Raw genomic sequence first — 27,498 nt, 5'->3', positions numbered from 1 at the left:
AGGTCTAAAAGTCTGTATGAATGGATTTGCTAGTAGACCAGCACTAGGGGATATGGATTGACTGTAATTCCATACCTGTGTGCCAATGCATTTTGAAGCTGGCTTCCCACCATTTACTGAGGAAAACTCAGTTCCTTCAAAGTGGGGAGATGAGTCTTTTACACTTCCTGAACTATGCCTATTATTTACTGATTATGTTGTTCCAGTTCCTGGAAGGGGCAAAACTGCCAAATACAGGAGTAATCCCTTGGCATTATTTCTGTTCAATGGAAAAGCTGTGCAGAGAACACTGCAAAGGAATCATGCTGCTATACACATTGCTGAGGAAGTAGCAGTTATAATACATAGTATTACTATGTAGTAGATGGGGGGGCTTTTAGTTCTGTAGCTACTTAACTGTCCTATCATTCTTGTCCAAAACAAAATGTTGTCAAATCTTACATGTTCTGGGGATTTTCTCCTCAGAACAGAACTGTATTAATCCTCTCATTCTGCAGTATATGCCAGTAGGGATCATTTCCTGCTTCGTACCTTTAATTTCTCCTCATTAACCTCTCAACAAAACCTCTCAACCATTAAACCTATTATCAGATAGCCTGGCAGCTAACACACCTGATTTTGCTTTTATGTAACAGTTGCTCAAGTCTTCAACATATGGCCAAAAAAGTCATCCTTAGCAATAGTTACATAATACTAAGAAGCTTGAAGTTTCAGTTCATTACTTTGGTAATGAGGAGAAGCAACAGTAGACACTATTAAAGATCACTATACACTTAGCATGGATCATTTTTCACTTTTTCTGCTTATCTTGCTCTGTTGCTCATTTATAGCAAACCTCGGAGCCAAATTTCCCAGAGATTGTGCTGATTGCAATCAACAAGCAAGGAGTCTCAGTGATACATCAGAAGACAAAGGTAACAGCTGCTTCTCAAGAGTCTGTCTAGTCCTCTAAATAATGTCCACCTACCTTAAATAGGCAGTTCTAATGAAGGATTTAATTGACTGTGCTAATTCATGGACAGCAACGGAACCTTCTCCCTGAATGTTAGGAGAGGATAGAATCCCTCTATTTGTTTTCTGTGTGAAAGTGAAGAATATGTTATTGCTTCAAATCACTTCTTTGTAGTTTCTGCCCTGGAAAGAAAACACTATAGAGCATCTCTGAAAAAAAAAAAGTGGTAATCAGCATGGACCTGGACAAAGTGGTAGGATCGGGATAAGGCAGATGGATGGATAGTGTACTAGAGAACCTGCTTCAAAAAGAAGAAAATCCATTGCAGGAAATGCAAGCTGTCTACAAATTACATCGAATTACAGTCTTAGGGTTTACAAGCTCTCTAACCCAGCCAGTCTGGATGTACCAAGCTCGCAGGCAAAAAGCATTTATGAATATCACTATTTGCTTTTAACAGGGGAACAAATAGTGAGTTTTATATTACTGTAAATATAATGGTAGTGTGCTAAGACAAAGATCAATACATAATGAAAGGATCATCTCTTCATCTGCTTGGTGAGAATACAATATACCACTAGTATGGATGCAAGACCTACCTTGATCCACTGCATATATAAATGAAGCAGGAGACAAAAAGAAGGCTCTAGTTCTACAGTTTTTCTTACATGACAGTCTGTTTTCATTTGAGAAATGCTGCATAGCTAAGTTATACTGGTTTCTTTCTCCTTACAGGATATTTTAACAGTTTACCCCTTTAATAAAATCTCCAATTGGAGCAGCGGGAGCACATACTTTCATATGACAATAGGGAACCTGGTACGAGGAAGCCGGCTCTTATGTGAGACATCTCTGGTAAGAGGAGCTTTGTTAACTTATACACAAGAGCCCCCTAATTCTTCCTTTATATCCAGAACTGTTACAAAACCATGGTGCCAAAACAGACTTTAAAACCAGTGCAGATACAAAAAGCACTGTTATGCCAATATAACTGCCATTTAGAACTAGTTCAGTGCTATATAATGCCATCTGATGCAAAGAAATAAGCCAAAGAGAAAAGGAAAAATAGTAATTTCCCCAATTCTTCCCATACATCAAAATTCTATCTACCCGAGACATCAAGAAAAAACTGCACTCAGCCACAAAGCTACGAGGATTTCCATCTTGCATGCTTTGATCAGCTATGCAGTAACACCATCATTGTAAGACTTTACACTTTTGAATGAGTGGTACCACCTTCTTTAATAACTGTTTTCAGAAGACTGATCAAGCTCAGTATTTTTTTTTTTTTTCTGACAGGGTTACAAAATGGACGACCTGTTAACATCCTATGTACGCCTGCTAATAAATGCTGTAAACAGGCAAAAGAACCTGCCAGCCTGAGAGCAGAAACTGAACCCGTGACCTATATCTGCGCCAAACTACCTATAACTTCATCTCCCAGAAGAAATGCCATTTTAAAAATACTGAGCTTGATGATCAGTCTTCTGATCACATGCTGAATGAACTGTGCTGCTGAAATACTACCACAAGAGAAGCTCAAGTGAGCATGTGCTTTCAAATAACTTTCAAATTTATCTTACTTAAATGTAGTACATAAGTTCCATTCAAACTTTGGCTTTAGATGAAGTTTAGCTGGATTTTAATCTAATGTACAAGGGGAAAAAGCCCCAAACTAATCCGAAAACCTCTTCTGATATTCAAAGTCTCTTCCAATCTTAAGAAGAGAAAGACAATCCTCCCCCCCCCCCCCTTTGGACAGAAAAGTTACCCTTGTTTCACGCGCTCTTACCAAATACATAAGTTCTCTGAGTCTTTGTAAACAAAGGTAATGTTATTTTTTCCTCCTAATGGAAAGTTCCAAGTAGTAGGATAATTGGACACCTTTGAAAGGTAAGATACTGTTTTTTCATCCTTTTATCACTAGGATACGTATTGCAAGTTACAGTAGACTAAGACAGCCGGTTACTGTCACAACATAAATGTCACTCCCGTGTGCTGCTAGACTAGTGGGCTGTTTGCTGGCTTACCATTGCCTTAGTTAAATTAGATAGTTTTCTTTCTTCCACATTTCTTTATGCACTCGGAAACTAAAAACTGCTTTCTAGTATGTAGTTTCAAGTAAGCGTAAACAAACCCTGAAATGGGTCTGGATTTTGTGTCCATTACTTTACTCAGTAGCTCCTCTTTCAAGTTATAGATGTGCTATTCAGTGCAAATCAGCATTGAAAAACTTAGACTAACAGACATCTGTTGAAAAGAGACATTCTTCTCTATAAACATGTTCTCAGCTTGGAGTTATGCAGACATTCGCTCATGAGACAAAAGAATGTCAGTTATTAATTTTAATAGTTTTAATTTATCTTGATCTCTTCTATTTCCTGTTTATCAGACAATTTGAGTGATAAAATTTGATCCAGCACTTGTTCTCCACACAGACCTTCATAAACACACGACTTGGGTCCCACACGAGCAGCTCAGTCTGTAAAGCATGTGCACTGCAGTGGTGGTAAGCCTAGATGCTTATCCCAGCAGAGCACAAGTACTGATCCGTCCTCAATGAAGAGTTCTCCTTTGCTCACAGTGAAACCTGGACATGTCTTAAAGCATTTACACCAAGTTCCTTGAGACACAGTCTGGCAGTGCTGGAAAAGCAGCTCTGCTGGTTCTCTCGCTCTGACTTGCCAGTGTAGGCACAATGGTTCCCCTGTTCCCTTGGAGATGTGCGTGTGCAATTCAAACACTAATGGGAGTGCTGTACATGCGTGGCAGGGAGAAGAGCCCCACTCACTTTGTGCATCTCAATGAGTGCCACGCTTGTCAGAATAGTTGATCCTTTTGCAAGCAATTAGATATTCCTGCTGTAATGTCCATTGCTGGCAATGGAAACTCTGAGACTATTGGCTTCAGTTGTTTTGTCATCCTATTTCTGATCTAACTGGGTATAGCTGAGAAGCATTCTGTACTTCGCCTGTACAAATGAAATTTTGCAGCCAACATATTGTTTCTGGTTTTTAAATAAACATTGTAGAAAATCAACCATGATGATGTCTCTTTCAACAAGAAAAAGAAGTATTCACTCCAGACCCATGCAACTTAAATCTACCAAACATCTAGTACAGTCTATACATGATCATAGCATCCCATCTACTTTTCATAGACACAGTACAATTTGTATGGCATAACCTCTAAAAGAATGATACCCCTTTCTGCACACCATCATCAACCAACACATCATCATAAAAGCAACAGAGATCCAAAACTTGAATTCAGCACAGCACTGAATCAGATTTGGGCAATCATCATAGTTCCTAGGCGACTCACTCTGGCTCAGCATTGCAAATGTGATTCCTTTTTTTACTGTACAATATACAGCCTTTTATACATTTGTTTTTAGTGTGACGATTTAAAATGTATTAAAGTTAAGTTTATTATAAGAATATAAACAAGTACAGTATTACAATATTTTAATCCACAGTCACATGTTTTGGTTAGAGAGCACAAGCAAAGTGTAATAAAATGAGAGCTTCACACTGTGCAGAATCCAGCCCTGCTCATCAAGGCATGAACCCAGGGAAGTAGCTGCTAAATCCTTTACTCAGTCTGTAGCATCCTCAGCACTTAATAGTGATTTACAGACTAGTAAAACTGCATTTGTTCCATGTTTGTCTGCAATCAATTCCACTACTATCTAACCACTGATTTAGAATCGTCAGTCACAGAAGTCTGCATAATCCAATACAAAACACGTGACTTCAGAAACTCTGTACAGAAGGTTGAACAATATTTACCTACGTTGCATAGATTATTGTAAAAATGAAGACCAGGACTCAAGCCCTAGAGAGCAGATTAGCTTGCCATAAAGAAAGATAGCAAGTAATTAACATACCCTTTGAATACAAATAAGCTTCACATAGTGTGATTTCTAAAAGCATCACTGTTTTCAAGTGTACTCAGTGAATATTAGTGATTTTAATTCAGTATGTATAAATATAAATGTAAACTATAAAATTATATAATGAGACAGCAGCTTTTAGTAAGGAAAGACTTCTGAGCCAAGTTCACCCTTGATATAAATCTATGCTCTTCAGTGGTGTGATACCTAGGATGAATTTGGCCAGTGTCTGTTTACAGCAATGGAAAAAAAAAAAGCATGCACCTTTAAGCTTACATTTCTGACCAAGATCTTGACTTTACAACAATACTGTTAGCCTATCAACACACTAAGGAGAATTCATAAGTCTGCAGTATCTTCTACTTACTTTTTTAAAATGTAGACTCAAAGATGCATTTTTTCAAACTTTTTATAATTTTTTTTCTCCTATTCCCTTGATTCCTCTGTCTCACAAAATGAACATCAGTAATATGCACTACTGTTACTCTGCACACTGCGTGCTATTGGCAGCTGGAGTATAATAAAAATATTTGTGAAAAATTATTAATTAATAATTAAGGAAATGCTAAGACAACATCACTATCCAGCTATTAAAGGATCAGGGACTACGGTGATTTTTTCCATCACTAGTCTTGGGAAATGCTCTGAAGATAAGGACAGAATCCAAATCCTAGAGAACTGAGCAGTTTGTCAAAGAGAATGGTATCAACTCTCTTTTGAACGCTGAGGCTTACTAGGTCTACTCAATTTCCAACTCGCACTAAGTCTCTATCTGCAATACAAAAATAACTCCATTCAGCTCTATGTACATGCATTTTCCATTGCTGAACTTGACAGTGGCCTCTGAAAGAACATTATCTATTGCCTGTTAGTTGCATAGTCTTTCCATATTTAAAAGTAGGTAATACTGCTGTGTGTTCCTCCACCATCTTCCCGGGAAGCTGAAGATACACAGCTGCTCAGATTTGGCATTAGGCTCGGCCTGTAACTAAGATTATAGGAACAGAGCTGCATGCTTTATGCCGAGAAGAATCTGTATAATATATTGAACTGTGTCTTGGTCAGTAGTTTTTGTGCTTTCTTCTGTGAGCCAAGTGCCAAATAGGTTTACAAGATTGGTTCTTGCAGTGGCCACATGCTACTGCACTAAAAGCCATGCTGCTCTATGTGCCCTTGTCTGTAAGACCATTTAAAGGCTAGCAAGAGAACAGGGACTAGCCACATGTTCTCCTAAAGCAGTGACAAGAAAAGCTAGTGCTAGTGTAATCTACTGTGCAGACTGATCACAAGAGGATGGAAGAGTTCTACCTTTGATTAAAGCCCATCTCCCCTCCCAAGTGTTATAGTGGATGCTGAATATCCCAGTTAAATGCTTATGGTAACTTATGACAGCAAAAAGCAAGGCAGCTGAAGGAAATTTGAATTAGGAAAGCCGGTATCTAAGGTATGGTCTTGCATTTGGGATTCTCATCTGCGCATAGTTAACCAGGATTTCCCACAACTSCTGTGATATCACTGGTGCAGTTTCATGGGCAGTAGCTACAGCAAGCATGCTAATAGGTATCTGTACTTTAGCTGTTACCTTGTTTAGATCTGCTCTGGGCAGAGTGTGATGGCAGTGAGGAGAATTTTAAGATTTATTCAGATTTTGGCCCAATCCAGTTGCTGCTCACATACAGAAAAAGTGAGGAAGCTTTAACTTCTTGCTACCTAGCTCACCTGGGGCTGCAAAGGAAGGCCAACTGTTGTCTTCATATGACTTAGTAAACTATCCACTTTATAGGAGATTAAATCATGCAAGGGCCAGTGGTCCTCCAGTGCCTTCCAATCCTGTCCACCTTGCAAAAAGGGCTGACACAGTGTCCTGCTGTTCAGGGAAAGAGATTTTCAGGCTGCTCGGATTAGTTCAGCACAAGAAACCAGGAGACACATCTCCAGAAGTCTCAGAAGCTCACCGTGATTATACAAAACGGGTGGACCCAGGAACAGCTCTGCTGATGGCTCACCACTAAAGAAATACTGAGAATGTTTAAAACTAACAAATTCCTCAGCACCCAGGGTTATACTAGCAGAGACAGTAGAACCAGTGAAACTGCACCAGTGATGAGCAAAACTATAGAGCAGAAAGAACCTTTAGGCAAAACCGTATTCTTAAAATTTACATGTTCATGTCTGAGGTCTTCCCTTTAAGTACACTCAGATCTTAAGAAGAAAGTTGATGGGAAACTCTTATTTGGGTTAAAGTTTCAGGAAAAATATTTCCTGCTTTTTCTGCATGAGACTGCATTTGTTACAAACCGTAAATATTAGAAACACCTTCATGTCATTGGGCTTTCTGGAGAGTGACCTCAGAAGGTATACTCACCTTTCAAATAAAGTGAGAGGACTGTATTTGAAACTGAAGTGCTTAAATTAGTACCATATTATCAATTGGATTTCATTATGCAAAAGAACAATCAGAGCTCCAGCTACGCTACATCAAGAAATGCCAGCTGTGCCAGTGGGTAGGACACACATTGTGTTGTCCACTCCAAGTTCTAGTACCCATGACATAGGAGAGAACAGACTGAGAACGTTATAGAGTTAGTTCCTAACAAAATTTGTCCTTTCCCATAGCCACCTCCTACTTACAGAAAGCCCAGCAATTCTGAAGAGGCTCACATGGCCATGGAGCTTGAAATCCCCTTACTGCTGAATGGGGAAGCAGCAAAGCAAACTTCTTCAGCTGTCCTATCTCAACAGTAGTCTTGAGCTGGACAAGTGGGCAGTGCAGACGCCATAACTATTGGCTTCTGCGCTCACCCACTAAACCTGCAAACTAGTAGGACTGTATAGTGTCCGTGCATGCTCAATAGGAATCTGGGCAAAGACCAGTACATTCTGTATGTAGCAAAGTGTGGCAGCTTTCAGAGTATTTGCCTACAGATTTAAAAAATAAATAAAACTTCTTCATGCAGGGTAAGAGGAGAAACTTTTATACTTTAACCAAAAAAGAGCTAACCACACATTTCCTCCACCCCTACACCCAGTCAGTGCTTCCAAGTTCCTTAGACTGTAAGAGGAACGGAGAGAGAACTATGGTTCAATTGAGGAAGAAAGGATAGTGCGCAATTCAACAAAGGCAGAATAAGTTGTTATTAACAAATTAATAACCAGCCTGTAAACTGCTGAAGAAGAAATCAGATTTTTCTTTCTGCCAGTGTTAACAGACAGTTGCTTGAGAAAAGGGATAGTCAAGATGCAAGCTACATTAGCAGAAGCAGGGAAAGGTACTACTTGTCTTTGGTTTCACTTGTTCTTAACAATTCCCTCTGTGATCAATAGTTGCTGCGAGCAGCAATTCATGACTGTAAGAGTGCAGTCAGCAGACTGACAGACCTGTTTAAGCAGAGTTTAAATCCAGAGCTTTGGGATGCGACTTCTTGGATGCCAGCTCAGACAACTTCTTCAGGCGTTTCTTCAGCTCCAGAGGGAATTTTTCATAGCATTTCTTGCATACAGGCTTCATGTCAAATTCCACAAACTTATTCCTTTAGAACAAACAAACTGGCTATTAAAATAATATTTGAAAATTGTATGCCTGACTTAATCTAAGTCTGCATATGTATATATATAAATGAAGTTATTTGCTTTCTATTGCACGTATAAATTACCTCACTTCCTCACCTGGTCATGCAAGTACAGAGATGAGATTTTCATCAGGGAACTGGGGCCTCTGGTACTGCTACTTTAATAAGGAGCGAGATTTTGCTATGTATTTGTACGTAACGGTCTAGAATAATAAAGTTGTTATCTTAGAATGGAAATGTCACTTCAAAGCTCCTCTTCGTGATGAGTTAGAGCTCCTTCATATACAAGGCCAGTGGGGCCAAACCAGCATAGTAGGGTAAGGGTTTGAACCTGAGAAAGGGAAACGTAGGATTGCCTTGTCTTCTGCCCTCTTCTACCTATTTGAAGCAACTAGCGTAACATTTTCCTTCAGAATAACTTAAGCAATTTTTCAATACCATCAGTGAGAAGAGCATCCAGACAAAGGAGAGATGGAAACTGCAGGTATTTCAGGACAGGCAGTCACTGAAGTTTAGAGCCTTCCTTCTGTACTGCTCAATGAGCTCTCCCCTGACCCAACCTTCCTACAGGATAGATTAATGAAGGCAAATTAATTAGAGAGGCTGCTGGCTCCCAGCTCCCTTTAAGTTCTGAAATCAGTGGGATCTAAAAGCCCCTGCCCCTACAGAGAAAAGGCATTACTGATTAACTTATCGGTAGCATACTGCCCCTTAGAGAGGCCCTGGCTCATAGCTGCCCCAAGCTGATATCCTGTCTTAGGGGCAAAACGTCTCACCAGGGCCCAACCATAAGCACAGACTTACTTCAGTGTAAGCTTGATGTTGCAGGTGGAGCAGGAGAAGCAATTCACACACCAGGCCTTGTTAAGAGCTGATACCACTGCAAAAGCAAAAGTACAAAATAAAAGGAAACTGCCGGATTATTTGAATTTGGATTTGTATCCAAATTCAAATGAGGCCAGATGTGAGCAGAAACACTGGTGCCTTGCAACTGTGGGACTGCAACAGCTGCACTGACAAATGGAACAGGGACAGCGACCCAAAACAAGGAGAGAACAAATCTTACCATCTCCCTCGATCACGTGGCTGCAGTTGTAGCAGACATCTCCAAAGAGCTACACAGTAAAAGAAATAAGAACAGGAACTTATGTTACTGACTGCTCATGCTCCCCAAATCACACAGCTGGTGCAAACATTAAATCCTAACAATCAGTGAATTCCCAGACACTGCAAAAGCCCCCAAATATACTGATTTAAATCTTCTGAATAACTTCTCATACGCTTGCCAAATAGTCTATGTTCATTTGGATATTGTACCATTAAATCCTACAAGACCTTTTTTGTTGATGCCTCACACTCTACCACTGTTATGTGATCTTTAAGTCCTGCACATGTGGCTGAGGAAGAGAGAATCAGTGGAGTACGATGCTTACTGGAGACACATCTCCTGAGGCTAAACCAGAAACATCAAAACAAAGCCTAGAGCTACTTTTAAAACAGTAACACTTATCTTTCACAAGAGAGGGAGAAACTAATTTCTGACAGAAGAAAATGCTGAACTCATAGCTGTTCACTACAGTTATATAGAAAAATTACTTTTTGATTGGCTCATGAAACACACTTATGCTTTAGACAGCACATCATTTATCTTAGGCCAATAGAAGCCAGTAGTCATCCAAGAAGTCCACACCAATTTTTTCAGAGTACAATTACAGGGATTTTAGCAGCAACACGTGGTCAGTGGGTTTTATTGCTGTCAATGGGACAAAGAAAAAAATCAATCTCCCCAAGACACTTCTATTCTCTTATCAGTATCACATTTCACTTCTACCAAGAACTTTTTTTTTTTTCTAATAAAGCTCTAATTTCTTCATACTGCTTTGTATTGATAAATTCAAATTACCAAAGCATTTGTCAGTCAGAACAAATACCTAGTTATAGGTGGCAGAATTTACCTGGTTATAGTGAGTTTCACAATAAGCCAGTCCTTTTTTCTCATAGTGTCGGTGCCCCAAGAATGGCTTCTCACATTTGGCACAAACAAAATGCTGTAAAAGAAAAAGCCTTTCAGTGGCAGGTAAAGCAACTTCTGCATCACTGGGGAAAGACTTGCATCTCTGGCTGCAATTCATGGCTCAATACAAGAGGCTTAATGCTTTAATGAAACTCAGACAGACTAAATATTTCCTCTTTCTTCTCACCATTTTCCTATGGTAATAATTAATTAATTAAGCATTATATTAATGATAGGTAGAACTCCTGCTGAACAGATAATCATGTTGTTTCTACACTGATAGACTTGTGGACTGTTATCTTGCTCGTTTCAGAGAAGAGACGCAGGAACACAAAATATGGCTGGTGTGCATGCATTTCAAATCAGCAACAGCATCTCCTTCACAGCTCAGCCCTTAGGAGGCTTAAATCACTAAACACATGAATCACCAAAAACTTCAGGGCATGCTGTGACAAGCCAAAAGTTATATAAACAACGAGCTGAAAAGGCTTAAAAAGCAAGAATCATGGTGGCTCTGTCTACATTACAAATTCCAACATTGTTATGACCTTGTTAACCGGGGGTGGAGAGGAGGTATGTAACCCTAGTAGATAAACGCTAACCAGTAAGCCACATTCTGCAAGAATCTTCTCAGTGCAACTTTTTTGTGTGAATTCATACTAGACAGGGATCACAAACATCTATAGCTTCCAAACAGCACTAGTCCTCTTCCAAAATGCCTTCTGAAAGCATCTGGAGAAGCCTCACCTCAACATGCCACTGTTTTCCCAGAGCATTGACCACTCGCCCCTCAATGGGCCTGCGGCAGGCTCCACAGATGGGGATTCCCATCTTGTCATGGCAAGGTAGGCAATACAGTTCTCCCTTCAGTTCCCGGGCCTCAGCAGTCAGCTCCTTCCTGAAAACACAAACACATCCCTGAAATAAGAACTCCAAGTGAAGCTCTTTAATGTCTGAGATGAAGCTTTGGAAGACTAAACTTGAAAACAGACACATTTTGGCAACATTCATGCTAAAAATAGTGAGATATTAAATTATGCTAGTGAAATATAGTTATTGTCAACTCATTTTTATGAGCTTTCTCAGTTTGGCAGACAAGAGAACATATGTAGAATACCATGTCTTAATATGGCTAGATGCTCTGGCAAAAATATGAGATATACCTACATGGAGTGATGAAGTGTCATGTAATCAAGCTGTCTTTGAATGCCATAGCTCAGGTGCAAGGACCATTCTAGCAGTGCTCAGCACAGAACAATTTACCTTATTCCTCAGCAGTTACCCATCCTAGGGGAGTACTGTGCTCCAATTATACCGCCTTCGTGAGAAGTAACTCAGACAGGTATCAGTTCTGTACTGGATTGCACCAGACAGACAGACAGACACACAGCTCCCCAAATCATTTTTTCTAAACAGAAATGCAAAGTCAAACTATTTTGAATACTCTGTCAACAGCTGTGTTTGGACACCACTATAGCACCACTATATAGCCTTTGAGGTAAGTTCATGCCAAGGAACTGTTTTCACCATCAGTATAAAATGGTGTTATTCAAGCTTAACATAGAAGAACATCAAATAGCAAAATCAAACAATTCTTCCATGTTTTCCCAAATCCTTTTCATTTTTCTCATAGAATTTCTGTTTGACAATGTGAAGGCAGTAAAGTTTAAGCCTTGGAAAGGACTGTATTACTGACTATATTGTTTGTCTAACTCTTTTGTTGTCAGGGATTAGAATATGAGAACATACCCACAGTGGGTGCAGTTGAAGTGATCTGGATGGTAGGAATCATTCCTAAACATCAGAGGCTGCTCATCAATTATCAGGTGGCACTTCTGACAGATGTACTTTCCCAGTCCCTTAGCTTTCTCACGGTTATGGCATGGCCTGCACAGATGCCTGGTTGAACAAAGGAAAGCAAGGATAACATTAGTAAAGTCTTCCCCCCAAAACAATGTACTTTAAGTAACACCAAAAGTGTCTTGTCAGATCAAATTAAACATCATTTAATTTAGTGTCCTGTCTTTAACACAGGTTGCACAGGAAAGAATACATAGACAGAGCAGGCACAGAGTTATACCTCCTTTGAATACTCCCCTAGCATTCACTGATCTATACTGCGTGCTTTATGAACCAGAGTATTTGTATTTCCTATCCCTTGATGATTATTTTCCATAGATTTGTCTAATCATATTGTAATCTATATAAACTTCTGGCATCCACAGCATACTACAGCAAAAAGCAAACATCTCAACTACACAATGCATGAAGAGGTTTCCCCTTTTATTTGTTTTCTATCTGCTGACTTTAGGTCTTCTAGTTCTTGTATTAGAGGTGATAATAAACACTTAATCAATAGTCATCTTTTTCATGCCACTCAAGATTTACAGATCTCTGTCACATCTTGTTTCAGTCTTCCCTTCCTCAGGCTGACAAATCCTTGTCTGTTTAGTTGTTCCTCACTGGGAAGTGTTCCATGTCTACAATCACTTGTCATTCTTCTACGTAACCTTTCCAGTTCTGCTAGGTCTTTTTTGAGAGACAGGCAAGGAAAAAAGTGGCAACATCCTCTCCCTATTAATAACTATGGAATCCTGCCATAGTGGAGGTTTTACAGCAATGGGGGGAGTCGAGAAGAGATAATAAAAAACAAACCAAAGCACAGTGCTAGAATGCCTCTACTACAGCTGGATTTCTTAGTCTTTGATAGCTAGGACAAACAAGAGATACCTGAATTTCAGGTCCTCTGTCCAAAAACCCCTTTTGTTATAAGTCAAAGAAAATAAAGGAGTACACAATTTCATGAAACATAACTATGTTTCTCTCTCATGTTCTAGAACAAACAACAAGCACAGCTCTGTACAGGCACACAAGCCAAATTTCTGGCAGTAGTTTGGGCAAAGACATAAAAGAGACTTCTGAAAAGGCTGGAGGAATCCACCAGTTCTATCCCAATATTTAGGAGCTCTGAGGGGAACCTGTTCAGTTTAGTTACCTACCCCTCTGGCAGCAATGCTGCGGGCTGGGAAGAAATTATGCTAAAATAAAAATGACAATGGAATGACTTCTGCAGGTTTGTCACAAAACAGACAAGCCTGCTTAATTCCTTTCACTACATCCTATGTGAAACTGAGATTTACAGGTTATTCTCAAAAGACACCAGGCAAAAGGAAAAATTAAAAAGGAAAGGGTAGATTTACGGCTAAAGTAGTGGGCTCATTGCAGGGTCCCTTCCAAAATTCTGTTGTGATGAATCACCCTTAGATCTGTAAAACGGGGATAAGAATACAACACAGATATTGTTATGAGACCTCAAACATTTATGACCCTCAGCTGGCAGGCGCCTGTCTAAGTGCTAAGTATCATTATTATTCTCTCCACTTCTTGAGTCCTCCCGTCAGCAAGAGTCTCTCTCCAGGGCTGAAACTACTGTCCTCCCAGACGGAGCCCAGAAAAAGCAGACAGCACCCCATTATAAAGAAACATGCAGCTGGGCTCATCTCAGCATAAAGGCATCAATTTTATTCAGCACTGTCAAATGGAGACTAATTATACAGGGCAGGACGCAGGGACCCTGAAGCAAGTGTCCTGAAAGAGACCCCTCTCATTCAGCTGAATAAGGGGCCTTCAGCCATTTGCACTGATAAACCATTATCAACCCCTCCCCACTGAGAAACCCTCTCCGCTGTCCCATAGACCCTCCTCTATTGCTCGCAACGGGAAGTGTTGGACAGGCTGAGCTGTTACCATAGCAGCCGCCCCCTCCCTCTCCCCCTCCCCACTGCCACCAGTATGGAATTATCCCATTCTGAAATGTTCTGTTGTGTCTATTAATACCAGACTCCCCCCGAACAATGCTTCTCCCCACTCTCCCAAAATCATCAGAGGACTCCAAGGAGTCTGTGTTAAGAGCTGGGAGCTCAGCAGCAGCCTTCACTAAGCACCATGAACACAGGAATATTCATAGAGCATACACATATTTGTAACAGCAGCAGCTTCCCCGTGCCAAGGGCTCAGCTGGAATGAAGACTGCTCTTCAGCGCTGGGGTGTCCTCTCCCCTGCTCTCTCGTGCGACTGAGCTGATAGCGCGCTATCAGAGCTAGCAGGACACTATATAGAGGGGGTCCCTTCTCCACCCTCACTGAGTCTGCGTCTGTGCGCTCTTTTGGGATCATCTCACTGTTTTCACCGTTGCTGCTTCTTTTTGGTTTGCTGTCATCAGGAGGAGTTCCCTGAGGTTTTCCCCGGAAGGACCCTACACTCCTCCTGCAGGACTGCACCGTAAACAGGTAAGAGACGACCTTCTGTTGGGAGAGTAGCAAAGGAGCTTTGCCAGCTGCACTGGTTCCGGCTGGTGTCAGGGAGGCGGCAAGACACACACAGACAGGCTGACAAACGTAATGGAAATATTCGAAACTAAGAAGCAGCAGCATTTTTAAAAGTTCAAAGAATAATTTTGCTATTCTCACTCTGCTTTACTTCACTCCTCCAAAACATAAAAGTTTTTAAACTTCTGTACTTAATGTCCATCCATCTGTGCCAGGAAAGCAGACCGTCATATACTGTGACTAGCACTCTCTGACGCCGCTCTGGTGTTCACAAGAAACCAGTATTCCCCGCTGAGGGCTGGGAGGCTCAGCAGGGAGTGATTTTCAAGAGAATGGTTTTGGTCAGAAGTGGACTATTTCTGATGAAAAATACTTTAGTGAAAGATAGGAAACATTCCCATTCGACAAAGCACTACAGCCATAATCCTAAAAGCGCACAAGCAAACATATTCCCAAACCAGAAACTCCTCTAGCTGGGAGTAAGAACAGGAAACTCTGAAAACCTTAACATATACTTCAAATTTATCTACAGTGGGCCTAAGAACAAAACTGCCTAAATTAGCTAGGGTAACCGTGTCTATCCYGACAGCCTTGTGGATTGATACCTTGCTTGTTTCGGAGCAGAGGAGAAACAGGGCCATAAAACACGGTCGGTGTGCACGCATTTCAAATGAGCAGTGATGTGCCTCCTGCAGCCCAGCCCTGGGAGGCCTGGGATAATAGCACTCTGTTCAGCAATACGGAAATCACTAAATATTCGCACAATCCCAAGAGCGCAATCCAAGCGGAAAATAGGGGACAGCGAGCCAGACTCCTACAGGAGTTGTTCTGTCTGTGGGGTCAAAGCCGCTTGCACCATATAGCTATGAGCACAAACTACACGTCTTGGATATTTGGGAAAGTTTCTAGGTTGCTCTGAGCTTTCATACAGACTAGCATAACAAGCTTTTTAAGGACTTAGAATGTGCTTTCTTGTAAGCCTATCAAATGAAAAAGAAACAAAAAGCCTAAAAGTAAACACATTCATTTTAAATTGGTAGGTTAGAAACACACAAAAGAGAACTGCAACTTTAAATAATAACAAAGGGCTTTCCATACTGACTACAGTTACAGATATACAAACAATTATTACTCTTGGTAGCTTTTTGTTGGCAATACTTCAATTCTGAAAACCAGTTCAACATTTAATTCCAGCAATACATCAGCTTTTTCTCTGAACCAGTCAAGCACTATGCTATGATTAACAGAATTGTAAAGAAAACAAAAAATTTGATCAAAATTTCCTTCTAGTTTAAAACTTAAGCAAAATTAGACAGAGACTCATTTCTCTTTTCTATCATTGCTGACAAGACAATGAAGAATATCTCCCTCCATCTTCCTCTCAAAAGTAAATGAGGTAACAGCAGCTCTCCCATGAAGACATTCATTTTAAAAGACAGAATCTGTTTACATTTTTCATCTGTTTAAAGCCTTCCTCTTCTTGTCACTGATCCACTGGACTTCTGGATATCCCTCACATCCTCCTTTCCCCTCTGTCCTACAGTATTTTGCCGTGAAAACGTGTTCAGAGAGAGAACTCTGACAGAATGTTTCAGACTGCTTAAACCCCTAATATTTAGCTTGGAAACAGGGAAGAAATCTCTGCTTACTGCTTCACCTCTTGGAATGATTTAAGTCACTATCATCAAGGCAAAAGACATCCCTGTCTGGTCCACAAGACCAGCCTTGCCTCAGCTTTTTAAGCTTGTGCCATCCAGCATTTGCTCTTTTTTCAGTGGTGTCTCAACCAGGTATAGATCTGACAGGTGTGCATGTGCATGAGGATCACCTCCTTCTATTTTTTTGCAGATGAGAAAAATATTTCAACAAACTGTTTGTCACAAAAAAGACCATCTAGCCAGAACTTCAAGTAGTAGGTACCATTGTAAATCAACGGCCAGTAAAAAGGTATGGTCTCTGCCTGTTCCTCCTTTGGTATGTAATAGAAGAATACAGATTCAAACTAATTCCATCCAGGGAAGACATGTACTGAAGTATTCAGTGTTACCATCACATAGAAATTTCAAACTCTTGTGTTCAAAAATACTTGTAGATTTTACTTTTTAAGGGACAAATAAACACTAGGAACAACAATTGCAGGGTCCTCTGTAAATCCAGAAAATTCATGCAGAAAAGAGCAAGAACTAATTTTCCTTTTGTGCATGTAAGCAATGGGAACTGAGTAGCTGAAGAGTTGAGGTGTATTTTTATAGAATTAGATGACCTTCAGAAAAAGGGCTGTACAGTCTCCCTTGCATACACACTTTAGTAACTCCAAGGTAACAGTATGTTGCCATCTCTAGGACGACAAGGAAGCATGCAGCTAGCAGCAGACAGCAAGTACCCATACACTCAAAACTCGAGTCTTTTTTGTGCCATAAACATGCAGCATATATAAGCAATGCATGAAGTAAGAAGGACCCTCTGTGGCCACATGAAGGAATTTCAGCTTCTGAATTTCATTCGTTCTCCTCCCTTCTGTCGACTTTTGTCTCTTTGGCTGTGAACTAAGCAGAAGTTGTCCAGCGTGTATTCATCTCTAGCTGCTATCATTTTCTGTCCACCTGAAAGTGACAGCAGCCAAACAAAAGATGGGAATTACCTTGGAATTTTGTTTCCCTTTGCCGTATTACTGGTCTGTTCCTAACCAGCCATTTCAATTTCATTTCTCAATCAGCCACCAATGTCTACAGATATCTGAATAAAAAGTTCTGTTGGGAAGCTGGATGCACTGCCTACCGCCTCAGATCAACTGCCTAACGATGTAAGATTTCAGCACACAGAGTAGCTTCTGGCCGAGACTGAAATTTTTGTGTTACAATATCAGTAACTATCTTAAAATCTCAACATCAGCAGAGGGAAAGGGAGCAAGCTGATCTTAAAGAAAAAACACTTTACAGACATTTTCATTGCTGACAAATATGTCAAAGGAAAAAACAGATATGTCATAGTTTTCCTAGACAAAAAACAAGTGGCCAAGCCAAATGGACATTCTTGTTGTCTTTTGCTATCATTACTTCAGTATTTTTTTCCAAGCATTTTCAAATCCAGTTTCCCTTGACACTGCCGTTGCGATCTCTACAATGCACTCCAGCTCTCTGCTTTTTTGTACGTTTCCTCTGTTTCAGCTTTTTTCAGCTTCCTTAGCTACGTATCCTTTAAAAATGCACTGAACATTATGAAGTAACGGTCAATCAGTACAAAAGAAATTATGAGCGTAATGAAGTATTGCTGTGAATACTGATACACCTCTCAGGAAACCAAGAAACAGGGACGGTACCGCAGATTCAGACCACCTGCCTTTCCCTGCTGCCTATACTGAGAGATGATAAATGCGTACGAAGCTGTGGTAGGTGCCCAGAAAGTCTAATCACTTAGTTGATGCTGTTCAGGACCCTGCAGGAAACAACGAGAGTAGCAAAAGTATGTCCAGTTTTACTACGCTGCTACTTGAAAAAGCCCCTGGATAAGCTACAGTGGAGCTCAGGCGCTTCTGAGGGAGAGAGATGGTCATGTTGGGAGAGGAGGAAAGCTGTAGAGAGGGATGACTCTCTGACAACAACCAACAGCATGGGCATAACTAGTAACCTTTTCCAAGTGTGTTTTGCTGTTCAAATCAGATGCTGCTACCCCCATCTGAAAAGCTTTCTCTGCTACTGCACCTAAAAGTGTTTGCCTTAAATACAGGACTTCAGACTAAAATAATTCTCACTGTAGATTTTCAGGAAACCTCCACTTTGAAACATTTTTAATGACTCCAATACCAGACCTGTCCTACATCCCTTCTAGGAACAAGACAGATATTCTAAACAAGGTCGTCTTACAACAGATATCTGTATTCAGAGAAGCCGATTCATTTGGAGCTCTTCAGTCCTAACCCAGCATTTCAAAATTAAACATAGCAATTACTTTCTAGCTAGACATATAGTACCCACTTCCATTTTTCCATAAACATAATACATGAGCATTTAACTACTCTGTCATCCAACAGGTCTCAGCACAGCCTGGACATAAGTTCATAACCAGCTAGCTAACTCTTCATAGTGGTTCCTTCAACAGGAATTAATGGTCTGGAAAACCCAGCTGAGCCAAAGATATTCAGAATTTTAAGGTAAGTGTTATAACTGAGACTGACCTCTCTTATTAAATACCAGTATCAGCAAACATCGCAGATTCCCATGGGTTTCTCTCCACAAAACCAGGCTCTTTTGTAAGATATTGTCTCAATTCTTTCAGGTTTCTGCTTTGTGCTCCAAACCTGTTGTGAAGAATGAATGGCCCAGCAGATCCCTCAAGCCTGCTCTTCAATTGCTCAAACCAATCAAATTTCTCTTTGACAACTTCAGAGCAATGTGGCAAAGAAACACATCTGGAGAACATCCTTTTTGCCACTTTCTATTTCCTGGACTTCATCCTGGCCTTTGTTGGCAATGCCCTAGCTCTTTGGCTCTTCATCCGAGACCAAAAGTCAGGCACACCTGCCAACATTTTCCTGATGCATCTTGCTGTGGCCGACCTGTCCTTTGTGCTGGTACTTCCCACCCGGCTGGTGTACCATTTTTCTGGTAATCATTGGCCATTTGGTGAGATCCCATGCAGACTCACGGGCTTTYTTTTTTACCTCAACATGTATGCCAGCATCTACTTCCTTATGTGTATCAGTGTTGACCGTTTCCTAGCCATTGTGCACCCTGTGAAGTCTATCAAGCTCCGCAGGTCTCTCTATGCCCATTTGGCGTGTGCCTTTCTATGGGTTATAGTTGCCGTTGCAATGGCACCCCTGCTGATCAGCGTGCAGACAGCAGAGGTGAACAACGCAACAGTCTGCCTGCAGCTCTACAGAGAAAAGGCATCACGTCACGCTCTTGTGTCCTTAGCGGTGGCATTCACCTTCCCATTTGTTACTACAGTGACTTGCTACTTATTAATCATCCGAAGCCTGAAGAGTGGGAACAGAGTCGAGAAACACCTAAAGGAAAAAGCAATCAAAATGATCATCATGGTCCTAGTCATCTTTCTGATTTGCTTTGTACCTTATCATGTCAATCGCTACATTTATATTCTGCATTATGATGGGACCAAGACTTCCTGTGAAACACAGCGTATTCTAGCACTCGGTAACCGCATTACTTCCTGCCTCACCAGTCTGAACGGTGCCCTTGACCCAGTCATGTATTTTTTTGTAGCGGAGAAATTCCGTGAGGCTTTGTGCAATCTGTTTTGTGGTAAAAGGACTGTAATGTTGCCTCARACGTATGAGGGTAAGACAAACGAAAGCTCACTAAGTGCCAAATCTGAACTGTGAACATAATTCTTGCCACTGCTTCCACATAAGAACACTATTCCATCAAAACCAGCCGAGAGAGCAGGCCACTCAGAGTCAAACTCATTCCTGAGGAGGGAAGTTTGGGGGGACTACAATTAGGAAGAACACCTCTGACAACAGAGATCACATGTTCTTGTCCCACTGAAACGGCAAACAGAAGTACAATAATAGCCCAACTGATTTCAAAGACGTGACACTGACGGCTGGATACTGAAGAATTGGGAAGGGATCAAAGAGGCACTTAAATGGACACCTGGTTCTTAGAAATAAAATTCACCCCCTAAAAATATTCAGTAATGCCTCTGCCTCAAGCATACAGCCTACTTTAATATTCTGTATCATGCCAGCAGTAGAGATCCATTCCTGAGGTAGACCCGCCTGAACAGACAGTATAGTAGCACCTCTAGTTCAATTCAGCAAATTCAAAGCATTTAGACATAGTAGACAGAAAATTGGTGCTAAATTTTGGCAAGGAAAAAAAAAAAAAGCAAAATGCTGCAATGCACCCAACCAGGACTGGAATTAAGATAGGAGTCACAATTGTTAGACTGCTTGCCAGCATTTATTGCTGGAGACGAGCAATAAACATCACACTACCTTTTCTATCTGTTCTTTGCCATGGCCTGAAGACTTTTTGCAGACAGAGGCCAGGCAGCCTTTACTACAGAGCCTCTTTTATGTAGTTCCCTGCAACATATCAGATATCCTGATAAACCTCAAACTAAAGAAAGAATGGAAAGAATGGAAAAGGGCTGTTTAGGAATACAGCATTTGCAAAGGTGAAAAGTGAGCATATGAAGAAGTGGAGCCCAGTTTGCCCAGAAGAGATTCCTGTCTTTGAGGTGTTTTATTATTATGTAATTTCTGTCACTTATTTAGCAAGACTATGAATTTGCTGCAGATAAAGTAGGTTAGACATCATCTTAACTATCCTCACTGATACAAACTGCATCCAGAGAAATACATCTGTGAATGGGGGGCACACCAGGGAAGGAGAGATCATGAGGTACTATGAGGAATGGGAAAAAGATCCCCAGAGTTTCCAGTAATATTTTCTAGAAGAATACTTCTGTGCTATGGAGATACATGTTACTGGAAATCATGATAAGTGGGTTATATTTTTTATGTATAGACACACGCATGTGCACAAATCCCTTTTCTATGCTTTAGGAATGAGATCTTACCTTTCAGGTCTGGTCCGTAAGTTACAAAATCAAACATACTTTATCTTGCTTGCATTGCTGCAATCCAGGCTGCTTCCCCCAAAACACCTAGAAACTGCCCTAAGTGCTAGGAAAACAGCCCAATCTAAAAATCTTAGGTGTCAAAAAAAAAAAAAAAAACCTATTAAGCCCACCTCTAAAATCTAAGGCACAGAAGTTGCATGAAGAATTGAACAGAAAAGGGAGTTAGAGAGGGCAATCTGCTGGACAGGGTACCAATATGTAATCTTTCCTTTTCCTTCCTGTCCCTTTTCACCATTCAGTGAGAACACAGACTCCAGGATATGACTAGGCTTTGCTCAAGACATATGAAAGCCTGACGTTAACTATGAATCATGAAACAGTGAATGCTAACTGCTGGATTGTTTTATTTTCTTATCATGATGTGCTTTTGTACAAGTATCCTTTTATGTTTTTAATTACTTACTTCTCAATTAAATGCATTAATCAAACTTTAGGACTTGTTTTTATATTTCTGTATATAAAACAAATGGTTTATGAGGACCACAGGAATCTTATACTGAATATGTTTTACTGTAATCTAGTAAATGTAAACTAGTGTTATACTCTTGGTCTTTTGCTATGCCTTGATTTCCTACTCAGCAGCTTACTTGATAAGCAGTCTGCCCAGGATCACATAATCACTCTGTTTCTCACCTACTATCTAGCATTTTGCCTAAAATCCCTTTCTACTCCAGAACCCATTCACAAACTACTAAAATTTGAGTTTCTGSTTTCTACCTAGTTCACTGGACGAAGAATACCATTCTTGTTTTTCATTTTCTAATTGTTTATTCCTTAAAGCTTCTTCTGCATCTTTACAAGCTTCACCTCCAAGTTTACAACCAACTGACCACTCTCAACTTCTCACTACTATATCAACAACATACTGACAAAAGCGTTCGAGCTCCTGCTCTCTCTTACCTGCCAGCATTCTTCACAAAACCCAGGTCAGCGAGGGCCACATCGCAGAGCTCACAACGGAAACATTCTGGGTGCCAGTTATTATTCATTGCCTTGATAACACGCCCAATGATGAACTCACCTACAAAAGGAAAGCAACATGCTTAGATGCATACACAGAGTTGTTGTATCGAAAATCTGGTGCCCTTCACCATTCTTTCCTTTTAGTTCCACAGGAACTACTATACTCTAACTTTGGAAGAAACAGTTCTTCCCACAACCAGAATAGACTAAATTACTGCCGATATCATGCTCTGTTTCTATCCAGAGTTCCTGCTCCTTAACATACCACAACAAGCCCAACACAAGGCTGGATGTCACTGCAATGATGGGAGGACTTCACAGCTGTGCAGCTATAGCCCTGTTGCACTGACATGGATGCACAAGTTGAAAGGAAGACAAYGCTAAAAGAAGGGCCACTCCCACTTAACATCGTGATAAATCCACAGCTGTATGAGGCTGTATAGATTTGTATTTGGAAATCTTACCGCATTCCCCGCAGCAAGGGGCAAACAGCATCTGAAAGTCGTGCTCGCAATATTTCCGACCTTCAAACTGTGAATGAAACAAGARAGAAAAGCCCTCATGAATCAGCGAGATCCTCTAGGTTCTGATAGTTCGGTATTATTTTTTGGTTGAAATAACCAGTTGGTCAAGGTCAGTCAAGCATTTTCGGTTCTAATCCCCCTCTCACCTGTTTTAAACTCCCAAAGATTTTATCAAATAAAATTTACTTTTTAGATATGGTTTCAACCTCATGGTGAATYTGCTTAGCAAATAGTTAAATCAATGGCAACACTGCTATAAGAGAATAAAAACCTCAAAGAGTCCAAAGTCCTTTTCCTACAGTTTGCTTTAATTTAATTTTTTGCTTTATTTTTTTGTGTAATTCAGAAATATTCATCCTGTGTAAGGCTAAAACTCACTGCAAATTAAGAATGAACCATGTTTAAAATAACKTGGTATTCAAAATACATGCTTGCACACGTTCTGTAAAAAGATTTAAACCCCGTTTTTAAACAACTTCACCAATTTTAGTTGCACAATTGGAAAAGTTTGGTACAAAATATCTAAAAAAAAAGAAAAAAGCCAAGAATTCACTTATTTGTAATAAAATATGAAAAAATATCTTCTGTTTTCTTTCTCAAACACCTCTTATGCAGATAGTTTCCCTTTTCTCTCTCACACACTAAGTGGGAAACCCCTCAAAATGCTAGCAATGCAGGGTTAGGGCAAAGAAATTAAATCTGCAAGAAAGATGACAATTCATTTCTGCCGTAAGTTCACTTAATTTCTTGCTTTTTAATGGAGATATTTCTCTTCCCTTATACACCGTATGCACYCATAAGTATTGTGATTAGTTCTGCTTACACTGAATGGAAAAATGGATGTAAACCCTATTATATTAGATAACTTTCAAACCTATCTCTAGTTCTCACATGTAGGTACTCCATTAGAGCCATATTTATGCCTGCAACTGTAAATGCCCAGGATACAGGTACAACTCGGGAGAGAGATCAAGCATGCGTGGGCTCATACAGATACACATGAAACCAAAATCCCCTAAAAAACAGGGCATGTTCAAGCCAAATAAAATCCGAACTGCAGACTTATGAAAGCATGTCGCAGAATATTCAGGTTGTATAACACAGAAAAGTTAATGAAATCACATGAAATATTATTTTTCCAGATTTCTGCTTGCTTTGCCTCTCGGTTTTAACATTCAGATGTATACTAGCATATGTCTTAAAATGTATTTTTTATTCAGATTATCTACTTTCCTGTTATGCCATATTTCAGTTTTGAATAATTTCTATTTGCCTGGATACCTTGGATGAGACAACTGATCTGCTAACACGGTTTTGGATTGATCGCACCAGAAGGAATTAGATAGATCAAAAGAAAATATGAGATGACAAACTTGAACAGAAAACAGCTTCACAAAATCTCCTTCTGACTGCTCAACTAGCTAGCTGCAATTCTCTATGGGGAATAACACAATACATTTAAAAAAAAMCACCAAACAATAAAACAATTTTATGGTTGATTTTAATTAAGAAATGCAAAGAAAAGCAGAAAAGGCTATTTAACCCAGGAGAAGGCAAAAAACAGAGGAGTGCACTGTGTTGACAGTGTAGGACTAGCATAGAGTTAAGAAGCCATTTGACTCGGCTCCACGACAAGAGGAAGTCTGTGTATGTCATCTGCCATGTCACCTGCCTCAAATTCTTCTGCTACACATTCCTAAAAGAAGTGGAAGAGGAATCACTAACAAGTTTTGATACAAAATATGTCAGTCGTACAGTTGGAAAACAGCTTTGTGACATCTCTGTCACGAGACTGATACATTCCAGGTTTTACAGGCTTATATGTCAGAAGATCCTTTCCTGTTCTTTTTCTAACAAAAAAGAACAGGCAATTGTACAAGATGGAGAAAGTAGGAAAATCCCTAAARTTACCTTCCTCATTTTTCCCCCTCTATATTTTTCAGATCCGTCACAGCCAGCTTCCTGATACAATTTTAAAGATGTCACTTATACTTGCTCAAACCAGCCGGAGTTAGGAAAAGGAAAGAGACTCCCTTTTTAATCTTTCTGGGTACACTGACAACTTTTCAGCTCACGGCTTACACTCACAAGCTGTGGGGCGCTATGGACCTTGCATTTAATTGAAACATCTATTCTCTTGGGCACATCCATTTAACTTGGGAGAGACAGGCAGAGAGAAGCAAATGAAGTTGACAAAGAATGACACTTAATCCTGAGAGACACTGAGTACCTTCAGTTTTATAGACTGGTTAAGAGCCCAAGACAGTCAGCATCATATGGGATAGGGCTTATAATACAATTAGTCAAACAGCTTTCCATAGGTTTATAACTACCGGGGTCTCACCTCATAAAAGAGTCCATCTGGGAACTGACGAAAACACTGGGCACAGACAAAGCAGTTTTCATGATAGAGCTCCCCATTGCTGTTCACAATCCTCTCTGCAGGATCAAATCGAGCCTGGCAGCGTTCACATACTGCATTTGCAAGAGCATCAGACATATTACTGGAACGAAGACAAGAGAAAGATCGTGAGCAATGTTACAGCCAGTCACATGAGTATACCCCTATCCTCCAAACTGCCCCAACATCAATGAACACAACATTTCTATTGCTTTTAACTCCCTTTTACTTGAAAAAAGAACAGTGAATGAGTCATCTCAGCGCTGACATCAGTTAGAAATAATGTTCTTACAACTCACACAGGGGAGGCAGCRCCCTTGTGGCGGAATGAACTCATGTGGCAGACTTACCCATGGCACATTTTTGACCGTTTCACCAGTCCCTTCACTTCACCAATGAATGCCATTATGCCATCTTGCTCATAGCACATACCAAATATCCACTACTTAAACTAAACCAGTAGTGCTGAGAGCAGCAAATCCAATGAATCCTGACTTCTCTGGATTTCTGGTCTYGGGATGTGCTCCGGTGAGGTTTCTCTGAGGTGTAGTAAGCACTGATCTCACGCTGCAGTCTCCCTTCACTGAAAGGATTAATGGGGCCTTTCCCCTCTACCCATCAGCTTATGTGCACAARATTCATAGGAACTTAATCACGTCCAACGCCTCTGCCTTCCTGACAAATTAGCTGAGACTGGCAACAAGTTAAAAAGGTAACGGAAGAGAGAAGTCTCCCTGGCTGGCTGGGCAAATACATCAGCTTCATTTCCTCAGAAAGTGAGGCTAAAAAAAAAAACCCAAAGCCACACTTGAAATCTTGCAAAGGACTGTTTCCTCTTTCTCCCCTAAAATATGGAATGACCTTAACCTCTTCCACAAAACTTTCATACTTGCTGTCACAGTAATCTAAGTTCTGTATATATTAGCAGAATGCCATTTTAAAATCCTGTATCACATATCCAAATAGGGAGGAAAATATATGCTAAGGAAAGAGTCTCTGTTTCCTGTTGGGATCAGTTCTTTAACCTCCAAAATATCCAATAATATGAAAATTCAATACTGTTCCACTTYTGAATATAGAAAGACTATCTTATGCCTTCTGAGCTACCTCTGAACTCTACACTACTGGAAAGATAGCAGCTTTATACATGGAAGAATAAAAAAGGTCCAGCTTATTGAAGTCACTGGAATATTTGTACAATAGTTTTCCTGAACTACATAATATATAGAAAACAAAAGAAGGCTTGGTGTAAAATAGTTCTTCTTTCTTTTTATATACAAATCTATTTAAACTGGTTCTTTGTACACACTTTGAAATAGAAATCAGAACCATCATTGTTCAATGTCAAAGAGTAAAGACCTTTAATTGTAGTAAAGCGTTGAAATTCCTTTGTTAGTGTGATTCTGCAACCCAACATCCTATTTTCCACACCTCTTTCATGATACTAACTCAATACGCACGTTTCAGTAGCAGAAGCTTCTCTCCCCTCCGGTCAGAGGCATTCTTACAAAACCACACCACAGTTTGCACTCCAGCGTCATGTGCTCAGAGCAGAACTAGAATGGGCAGGCAGCAACACTGGCAGCAGCCCCCTACTCCAGAGACAGCAAAACCAGGCCGGTGCCGCAGCTGGCTCCGCTCAGCCGGCTGCATCACACCTGCACCGATATGCTGGCCTGTGACCTGGAGTGAGCGCTCAGTGCAAACACGCCTTCCTTCCGCCCCGGCAATTCCAAGGGTGACAAAGAGCAGGGTGGGGGGGGCGGTAATAGGTTCTGAGGTCAAGAACAGAGTACTGATTTCATAAAAGCTATTATAACTTGTTACCTCACTGCAGTATGAGGGAGCTTTAAACCTGGACATGAACCAGAACTATGGACAAACAGGAAATCACGTAACTTTATGAACTAGGGACCACGGGTTAAAGAAACATTTCTATCCTGCCAAGGAGCAAAGGAATAGGTAAACACAAAAACATTTGTGCTTGCAGCAAAGCCCAGAGGTCTTTCCTTTAATCTAATCAGCTTCATTTTCAATCACCACTTTCAGTTAAATCATACACCAAATGTGCACCAGAACTTCAAAATATAATCTCTCCAACAAACATATGTTCCCGCTTGAAGAATCTGGTGCCTGAACTCCAGGACTTGAGCTAACCAATGTGGCCATGATTAAGAAAGCCTGATGTTAACATCAGTGAAAAAGCTACTCTGGGTTATGGAAAAAACAGGAAAAATCA

At 40.4% G+C, this 27,498-nt stretch overlaps 3 protein-coding genes across 18 annotated transcripts in view; 2 read left to right on the top strand and 1 right to left on the bottom strand.

Moving 5' to 3' along the window:
- The window catches only part of MYO7B (myosin VIIB), a 47,954-nt gene extending 45,619 nt beyond the window's left edge, over positions 1-2,335 (top strand). Inside the window, exons 44-46 of the mRNA XM_026080039.1 lie at positions 831-914; positions 1,688-1,807; positions 2,252-2,335. Of these exons, the coding sequence (XP_025935824.1) occupies positions 831-914; positions 1,688-1,807; positions 2,252-2,335 (288 nt within the window). The remainder of the gene's footprint in view (positions 1-830; positions 915-1,687; positions 1,808-2,251) is intronic.
- LIMS2 (LIM zinc finger domain containing 2) overlaps positions 1-27,498 on the bottom strand; it is a 54,951-nt gene that overhangs the window by 12,893 nt on the left and 14,560 nt on the right. For 4 of the 9 annotated variants that reach the window (XM_026080044.1, XM_026080043.1, XM_026080045.1 and 1 more), the window contains 9 exons: positions 25,203-25,362; positions 22,799-22,865; positions 22,272-22,392; positions 12,180-12,329; positions 11,178-11,328; positions 10,372-10,464; positions 9,483-9,531; positions 9,221-9,296; positions 4,358-8,377 (listed from right to left, as the gene is read on the bottom strand). In XM_026080044.1, the coding sequence (XP_025935829.1) occupies positions 8,230-8,377; positions 9,221-9,296; positions 9,483-9,531; positions 10,372-10,464; positions 11,178-11,328; positions 12,180-12,329; positions 22,272-22,392; positions 22,799-22,865; positions 25,203-25,358 (1,011 nt within the window). In that variant the 5' untranslated portion in view covers positions 25,359-25,362 and the 3' untranslated portion in view covers positions 4,358-8,229. The other 5 variants (XM_026080042.1, XR_003255816.1, XR_003255815.1 and 2 more) reach the window with 5 other exon arrangements.
- Positions 14,561-23,052, top strand: GPR17 (G protein-coupled receptor 17). 8 transcript variants are annotated; one of them, XR_003255817.1, is made up of 5 exons: positions 14,561-14,720; positions 16,608-16,706; positions 18,790-18,909; positions 19,035-21,746; positions 22,609-23,052. XR_003255817.1 is itself a non-coding variant. In XM_026080051.1 (5 exons), the coding sequence occupies exon 5, from the start codon at positions 19,069-19,071 to the stop codon at positions 20,101-20,103; it is 1,035 nt and encodes a 344-aa protein (XP_025935836.1). In that variant the 5' UTR covers positions 14,561-14,720; positions 16,608-16,706; positions 17,476-17,562; positions 18,790-18,909; positions 19,035-19,068; the 3' UTR covers positions 20,104-21,802. The 8 variants fall into 8 exon arrangements, 6 of the variants coding, with proteins under 6 accessions (XP_025935836.1, XP_025935833.1, XP_025935838.1 ...); XR_003255818.1 differs by lacking the exon at positions 22,609-23,052 and having other exon boundaries at positions 19,035-20,966; positions 21,611-21,802; XM_026080051.1 differs by lacking the exon at positions 22,609-23,052 and adding an exon at positions 17,476-17,562 and having other exon boundaries at positions 19,035-21,802.

Source organism: Apteryx rowi, unplaced genomic scaffold (assembly GCF_003343035.1).
Source record: "Apteryx rowi isolate R43461 unplaced genomic scaffold, aptRow1 scaffold_51, whole genome shotgun sequence".
Lineage (NCBI taxonomy): Eukaryota > Metazoa > Chordata > Aves > Apterygiformes > Apterygidae > Apteryx > Apteryx rowi.
The sequence above is the reverse complement of the archived record's forward strand: the minus strand, read 5'-3'. Positions and strand labels throughout refer to the sequence as shown.